At 40.4% G+C, this 8,953-nt stretch overlaps 1 protein-coding gene across 1 annotated transcript; it reads left to right on the top strand.

The window, feature by feature from the left end:
* The first annotated feature begins 843 nt into the window (after positions 1–843).
* Positions 844–1,797, top strand: LOC116521472 (olfactory receptor 14A16-like). The gene has a single exon (XM_032236139.1). It carries the CDS (start codon positions 844–846, stop codon positions 1,795–1,797), a length of 954 nt encoding a protein of 317 aa, XP_032092030.1.
* Positions 1,798–8,953: the final 7,156 nt, after the last annotated feature.

Raw genomic sequence — 8,953 nt, 5'->3', positions numbered from 1 at the left:
ACAATATTGGGGCAGCAAGGAGTTGCTAAAGTGCCATTAGTATATAATATTCCATAGTGATAATCAAAAATCTAAACACTTCCAAACATCTGGCTGCAAGATCTGCTATTAATTATGCATTCATAATTTTAGAAAGGGTTGTAACCAATGACATAGCAATCATAGCCATGATTATAAGAAGGGGAATATCATATTCTACAAAGAAGATAAAGAAAAGGACCTGAGCATCACATGCAGAAAAAGAGATGAGGTCATATGAGCCTAACAAATAGTCTAAATGAAGGGGCCAGACACTGAGAACAAATCCCATTTGGAATGAAGAGTGAAATAGCATTTTTTTTTCCATTTTACTTATTTATTTCACTATCTCTGCTGAGTCTTTAAGTACATTTTAAAAACAGTGAACATTTATGATTATACAAAGATATAGATATCTATCTACCTGTCTACATACATACATAGCTTCAAAATAGTAATTCTTATCTTTTTACAGTTTTCTCTGATAACCTTTTCTGTTTTATTTCAATTCATTTCTTACTAATTAATCTCCTTATACAAATAGGAAAATAGAATATATAGAGAAAAAGAAGCTTGAGTAAAACTCATTTTCCCACAGCTACATGGACTTACAGCTCTAAAATAAACTAGGCCTTTGAGAAATCAGTCTCCTGAGGATAATGACAAATATCCTATAGATAAACCTATGCTTTTAAATTAGCACTCCCATATTAAAGGAACTTCTTTGAATAGCATTACATTCCCTCTTGACTACTGCCACAGATACCTGAGAAACAGATCTTATGTTTGATCACCTGTTACTAATTCTGAAGTCTAAAAAGGAGAATGGAAAATAAATCAAGTGTAAGTGAATTCCTTCTGCTTGGATTCCCTGATACTGAGGAGTTACGAATATTCCACATTGTTCTCTTTTTAATAATTTATATGGTAGCCTTCATTGAAAATCTCATCATCATCACTGTCATTGTTTATAGCCACCAGCTCCATTCACCCATGTATTTTTTTTTAGTCAATCTATCCTTGCAAGATCTTGGATCCATTTCTGTCACAGTTCCCAAGTCAATGATAAATTCCTTGACAAACATGGAAGCCATTTCTTACTCTGGATGTCTCTGCCAAGTTTTTTTCCTTGTTTTCTTCATGCTGTCTCATTTCTTTCTCCTGGGTGTCATGGCTTATGATCGTTATGTAGCCATCTGCAATCCACTGTATTATGAGACTGTACTGAGCAAAACTGTCTGTATCCAAATGGCAACCATTGCGTGGATTGGTGGCCTTTTCTATGCAATACTTTATACAGGAAACTTACTTACAGTGAACTTCTGTTCCAGAATCATTAATCAGTTCTTTTGTGAAATCCCTCAGCTGCTCAAGATCTCTTGCTCTGACTCATATGTTGCAGTAGTCTGGGCTCTAACATTTGGTTCTAGTTTAGCTTTTTTCTATTTTGCTGTAATTACTTTTTCTTATGTTCAGATCTTCAGAGCAGTGCTGAGGATCCGATCTACCCATGGAAAGTATAAGGCCTTCTCTACTTGCTTACCCCACCTCATAGTCATTTGTCTGTTTCTGATAAGTGGTAATTTTGCTTACCTGAGACCCCTTTCTAGCTCACCATCGACATCAGATATCCTGATTTCTATGTTTTACTGTGTGGTACCACCAGTCATGAATCCATTGATCTACAGTATAAGGAACAAAGAACTCAAAATGGCATTCAGGAAGTTGATCATCAATATTTCTTTGAAGAACTTGCCACAAATTCCTCAGTTTGTGTAGTTTAATAAATACTTTAACTTATTTGACCATTTAGATACAATAAGTAAAGTGATCCACTTTTTGCTATGGTTATCAGTTGATAAATTAAGTGGAATTGAATTAGTATGTTAGGCTTGACCCTTTTGAAATTCAAAAAACTACAATATTGTTATTAAGCCTTGTTTTTGGTTGCTTTAAAAAATTTGTTTACAACTCTAGGCAGCTTACACTCTATAAGCATTAATATATTTAAAATATTATTGTCTCAGATCAGCATTTAGGATTAAATCCTTGTGATACTACATACGGCTGAATACTAACTGTGCTGTTAATTTTCATATACTTTTTCTCCAAATAAATCCATGCCTTATTATTTATATTACATAGTAGACATGTATGGAAAAGATATAAGATTATATTACTGTAGGTAGGTGCATTTCTTTAATATAAATTTAATGCTGGATTTTTTAATTCCTTGATATGATACAAAAATTATGCAAACTGTCTGGTTTTCAATAGCAATTAAAACCAGAATGTTATAAGCCTAGACCATCAGTTTGTATTCAGATCCCCACAATATTTTAATCTGCTCATTTTATTACTTTTCATATATGTTCCCACCAATTGTTTATTATTAGCATATGATCATTCTCATCTTTCTTTGATAATCTTTTTAATTTCAGTTCATTTGTATCTAATGAATCTTTTAGGAAAAGATGAGAATTATCAATCTGATGATATATAGATATGTCTATAGGTAGATAGTCAGACACATAGACAACATACATTTTCACTTAAAATTTTATTTAAAGGATCAGCTGAGATAATATACTTTACAGAAATATGTATGACATTGAAATACATTATTCAAATATTCAACAAACTATAAAGTATAGTTATTTTATTTTGACCAAAAAACAATGGATCTTTTATTGATAAAAATATGAAAATGTACATTCTACTTTTGCTCTTCATATATTTTATTTTTAGATTCTACTTTCAAGGTATTCCATATCTTTATCCTCAGTACTTTTTCTCTACATATTTAGGCTGATATCAAATTAAATGTAAAAGCTTTCATTTCTATGTGATTTCTCTTTAATTGGAGTTATTTTCCTGTAAGGACCAGCTATGTAAAATATGCTGTAAATTATGGGAACAACTTAAAATGATTTTTTTTAAAAAAAAAAACTTTTAAATGAGCAATGGAGTTACACGGTATAGAATAGCTATGAATCAAAAGAAAAAACCCTTACCATTACATATTGCTTTCTAACATTGTCACGTTACACCCAAAAGATACTCTTGTTCTTTTTAGTTTTTCAGTTGAAGCCTGAGAACCCAAAGAATAATAATCTTTCCCCTCACCTTACTTTTCTTGTAAAGAAAGGAGATAGACAGAGTTGATAATATGAAGAAAATAACAAACATTTTGGTAAACAATGTGAAGAGGAGGAATGGAGATATTAGGAGTCAGCAAGCTAAAATAATTGTATCAGCTTTTATTGTAAATTTGGAAATTAGGGAGAAAAAGAAAGAGGCACATTGGCTGGTGATTCTGAAAAGAAACAGATAATTTTAAGCTGCTCAGTAGATTTAGTTTGAGGGATTTGAAGACATCTGGAATGATCCAGGTTGCATTTCAGAGAAGATGACCAAAAGATTACAGGTTTAAGAGTGAATCCAAATCTGGAGAATCTGGGAATCACAATGAGATCTTTTTTATTAATCACAAATGGTTTGTAAGAGCATGAAGGTTAAGGAACCACATTCTAAAGTCAAAGAGAATCAAAGCCTGAAAAATTAGGGTGCCAGTTAGTTTTCTTCCTTGTTTTTTTCATCATGTCTCATTTCTTTCTCCTGGATGTCATGACTTTGGATCTTCAATCCATTGCATTATGAGATTATACTGAATAAAAAAGCCTGCATCCAAATGGTGACCAGTGCGTGGATGGGGGCAATCTTTTCTATGCAATACTTTTCACAGGAAATTTATTTATACTGAAGTCCTGTTCCAGAATCATAAATCATCTCTTCTGGATGGCAATTAGGGCCATCCAGTTCCTCAAAGTGTCCTCTTCTGTCTCTTATGCTGCAGAACAATGGGCACTAATCTTTGGTTTTTTTTTTTTTTTTTTTGTTTAGAGTTCATTATTTTTTTCTGTAATTGTGTTTTCATGTGTGAAGATTTTTAGAACAGTTTTGCAAATATCATCTACCCAAAGGAAGCAAAAGACCTCTACTACCTGTTTACTTCATCTCATAGTCTCTTGTCTATTTATGATCAGTGTTGACTTTGCATGCCTGAGGCACATATCCAGCTCCCCAACAGCATAAGATATCATGATTTCTATGTTTTACTGTGTTGTGTCACCAACATTGGATTTACTGATCCACAGAATAAGGGACATTCTGGAAGCTGATCTTCAAGATTTCTTCCAATATTTGACCAAATGTTATCATTGGCATATTTAATAAATGCTTTAAAGTAATACTTGAGTAAAATATATTACAATAAATTTTGGTATAGATTATAATTGTTTCAAATCAGCATCTAGCTGCTGAATACTAATTGTGTAGTAAACCTGTTCTTTTAAAGGAGAAAATTATCTATTCATTATTAGTTATATTTTATTGCAGAAGTAGAGGAATTGTATAATGGTTATGTTCTGGTGAAGAAATGTCAAACACAAAGCCACTGGATGACCCTAATCGCCTCCTTCCCCACATCTCTGCCTTTCTCCTGCCATTTGTTTTTTATTTCTCCACAGCCACTGCAGCTAGGATAGGGTAGTTGACATGAGTCTGTGAACTGAATCATGTGTCTCCCTCTGGGCCAATGCCTTTGTCTCGATCAGAGGGCTCACCCCCACCATCCAAACCTCCTCCTCCAGTTCCACCATATGTGGGATGAGCCTCCTGCCCACTACCCCACTCATGATGGGGAGGTGGGGAGCCTCTGTCACTGAGGGGCAGTCAGGACTCCCCTCCCCACTCTTCCTCCCAGCCCAGCCCCAGAACTGTGCCCTCTACCTGTGCACTTCTGGGCACTGCAGCCAGGCCAATACTTCACCATCTGCTTCACCTTGCCTCACCTCATGGCAACCACAATGGCAGCAGCAGCCCCCTCCAACAGACCCACCATCATCCTTCACACACACACCCAAGCCTGGAAAGCCCAGCCCTTACAATAAGAGTAAGCACAGTGGCAGCAGCCTCAAGAAAGAGGCAAGCACAGCTGGGTGTCCCCTCAGAGAAGCAGGGCTAGGCAATGAGGTCCCCATGCTTCAGGAGTTCAAGGGCTGGGCCCCTGCCACCCAGGATCCCTCAGAGACATCAGAGACCATCACACAGCCTGAGAGGGTCAGCAAGAATACTCAAGTGGTCAGGTCGCAGCACCCACCATGGTCCCCAATGCAAGTGATGGCCATTTTGTCCCAGCCCCACCAGTCACCAGATCACATGAACCCCAGCCATGTCATCCCCAGCCCTCCAAGGGCATTCACAATTCTGCTTAATTTAATGGAAAGAAGGACTAGGGGTGACATGATATAAGTGTCTCAATATTTGAAAACTCGTACAGAGATGAGGTGGTCAAACTATTTTCCAAAGCATCAAAAGAGATATATATATATATATATATATATATATATATATATATATATATATATATATATATATATATGTGTGTGTGTGTGTGTGTGTGTGTGTGTGTGTGTGTGTGTGTGTGTGTGTGTGTGTGTGTGTGTGATAGATCTTTATTTCAGCTTGCACACCACTACAGAAAATTAATAAGATTTTATGACAGTTGTATGCCTGACTGGCAGTTATTGATGAACTTATTAAATGTGACACGTCTCCTAATGTAAAGGCTACATAATGACCTTGTGTCTGACAATTATTGATGAAATTAACATTTTATATCAGTTCCCTAATATAATGGCTATACAATCATAGATTAATAGCTGCACCTAAATGAACAAGATATTCTTAGAAGAATCTCAGAAATGTAACAGCTTTGATAGAGCATTTTTAATTTCTTTATTTCTCAGACTATAGATTAATGGATTTAGCATGGGTGGAATAATGGAGTACATTATAGTAATTGCCAAATCTAGGTGAGAAGGTTTCTGAGGTGGGGATCTAAGATAAGCAAAACACACAATAGTTACAAATATGGAGAAAACAGTGACATGGGGTAGACAGGTAGACAAAGCTTTTTTTCTTCCCTTGAACAGAAGGAATTGTCAGGACAGCAGAGAAGATCTGAATGTAAGTAGCAACAATGAAAATAAAGATGCCAACCACAACTAGAGTACTAAAAATTAGGGCTCCAATTTCAGCTAGAAATAAACCAGAATAAACGGGGACCTGAATAAACGACTCTTTGGAAGGTCAACGCTCCCGGACGTCCTCTGGCCCATGCGGCAGCCCAGAGTGTTCTTCGTAGCGCTCGACGAGGCTGGTGGGAAATGGTGGCGCTACGCTGAAGACTCCGCTCTGGCGTTTCAAGCTTTCGGCATTTCAATCACTTATAAACAGCTTCGGATCGACATTCTAGGGAGCTTTATGGTCCTAGCTTTAGCCTATTTCCCTCGTTGATTGGGAGGAGCCCTGGTGCTTATCTGTTTTTTGGAGGACTACTTTTATCGAAGGAGGTGACTTGAATGACGCTGGATGAGACAAGGCAGCTGGCGTATTCCTTGGCTGCCGTAGTCTCTTTAGGCGCTCCCCCTCTATCCAGGCAGATCATGTCACTGGACCCTCCTGGCATTTTTCAACATCTGTGCCCCTGTTTCTTTTAGAATCTTTTTGGACTCTGTTGGCTGACTTTATAGAGGGGTAGTTGATTTGACATGGGGTGGTATAAGATCTGGCAGTTGGCCTTGCGGCCAATGCCACAGCCCTTTAGTCTACCCCCTAGGCCTTTTCTACGGCGCGGCCTCTCCTTTTTTTCCCTGCTTTTACTCATACGGGACTTTACTATCCGCTCCCTGCTCACGGTTGCTGGACATTGGACTTGCGATCTGGTCCCGGTTGGTATGACCATTGCTGCCCGTCGATGTCAAGGGATTCCATCTCAGCCCCCTTGGAACTTTTTGGAACCCTCCATCCCAATACCATCTATACCATCTATCACGTAAGGAAGAGAGAAGACAAAATCTTCTTCCCCCTTTATATCTCCGTGAACTTTTTGCGAACCCACCTACAAACTTTATCTGAACGTGCACAATTTTTCTTTTGTATGGGGAATGCATGTGGCATGTATGTGTCTGATTGAATGATCCCACATTTTTTAACTTAATGAATTTCTTATTAGCTATTTTATTGTGTTACTGTATTTTAATATTAGCGGGGTATGTATGTGCAGAATGCTTGGCCAGTATGGATGGGGGGATTGAGAGTGTGGCCCGGAGCCCCCACCACTGAGTGCAGAAGCAGAAGTGGATGTGGGCCCAGACCCGCCTCTCAGACCAGAATGTATGGTATGAATGGCCTGCCGGGGAGAATGGGGACCGCGGGATGGGAAGAGAGGTCTATGGGTGCGGGGATGGGCCGGTGCATCCCGGTCATGTTTGGGAGAGGCAGGTATGACGGGAGTTACAGGGCTAGCCATTACCGGGGAAGGAGGGTTCGCTATGTCACAGCGATCCCTCCTTCTGGCCCTGATAGCTCAACTCCAGGACCAGGTGGCGCGAGATGTCAGGGCCCTGGTCTCAGGCTGCTGAAACAAAATGTCAGGTCTGTGGTTCACAAAGCTCTCCTTATCCGGGACCTAATATTAGATGAGGGGGCAGACCTGGCATGTATTACTGAAACCTGGCTGGGCCAAGAGGGAGGAGTCCCCCTCACAGAAATGTGCCCAGAAGGGTTTCAGGTGCTCCACCAGCTGCGACACCAAAGAAAGGGGTGGGGAGTGGCAGTCATCATCCGAGAGTCATTAGTTCCTCGTAGGATCCCTGCTCGGGAGACTGTCGGGTGTGAGTCCCTTCTGGTGAAGTTGGACCTAGGGAGTCAAGTGGGCCTGTTTCTAATGTACCTACATCCCAACTGCATTACAACAGCCCTGCCTGTGCTCCTTGAGTCAGTAGCTGGACTGGCGGTTGAGTTCCCCAGGCTGATAGTGTTGGGGGATTTCAACCTGCCATCACTCGGTGAACGCTCGGATGGAGCACAGGAGTTCATGGCTTCCATGACAGCCATTGACTTGACCCAGGTAATTCAGGGTCTGACTCATACAGCGGGTGACATGCTCGACCTCGTGTTTCTCTCAGAGCAGTGGAGACATGATCTAGAATTGAAGGGCATTGAGATCTTGCCCTTCTCCTAACCAAAGGATACCATGGTCGATGGTATCGAAGGCCGCTGAGAGGTCAAGAAGCACTAGGATAGAGGAATGTCCTCTATCCCTGGCCCACCAGAGATCATCAGTCAGTGCGACCAAAGCAGTTTCGGTGCAGTAACCAGGCCTGAAACCCGACTGAAAGGGATCCAGATAATCTGCTTCATCCAAGGTCCATCGGAATTGAAAGGCCACCACCTTTTCAACAACCTTCCCTACAAAAGGGAGGTTGGAGACTGGATGATAGTTATTAAGAATGGCTGGATCCAGGGAAGGTTTCTTAAGGAGGGGTCTCACCACTGCATGCTTTAGAGGGTGCGGGAAGGATCCCTCCCGAAGAGAAGTGTTAACAATCCTCTGGAGCCAGCCACTTGTCACCTCTCTGCTGGTCGAGACCAGCCAGGAGGGACACGGGTCCAGTAAACAGGTGGAGGCACTCACCGCTCCCATGGCTCCTCAATCTTCACAGTAGGAAGTAATACTACATCAGAAGTAAAGTTTGTACTTGCAATTATAATCACTCCTGTCTTTGTTCTGCCTACTTCTTATTCAAGTATAGATTAAAACATTAATTGCAGGCATGGTCACGGTGTTTTGTTCTGCTACAGGAGAAGCATCCTGGGATGTGGAGCTCTGTCGGGCTGCTGGGGGGCTCTTACCCTTTGAGCCCCAGAATTGCTCCTGGGGGTCTATGGGGAGCTCTACCCTTGCATGACTGCTCACTTCCCCCTCTTTTCCCAAGGGGAGAGTTTTCAATCCACTAGACAGCTGATTTATGCTGTTCTAGCAGCTTAAAAGCGATCATGGAGCTGGCGTTCCCACAGGAACGTCCTT

The sequence above is a fragment of the Thamnophis elegans genome, chromosome Z (genome assembly GCF_009769535.1).
Source record: "Thamnophis elegans isolate rThaEle1 chromosome Z, rThaEle1.pri, whole genome shotgun sequence".
Classification (NCBI taxonomy): Eukaryota; Metazoa; Chordata; class Lepidosauria; order Squamata; family Colubridae; genus Thamnophis; species Thamnophis elegans.
Note: the sequence above shows the minus strand (reverse complement) of the source record. Positions and strands in the feature narration are given on the sequence as shown.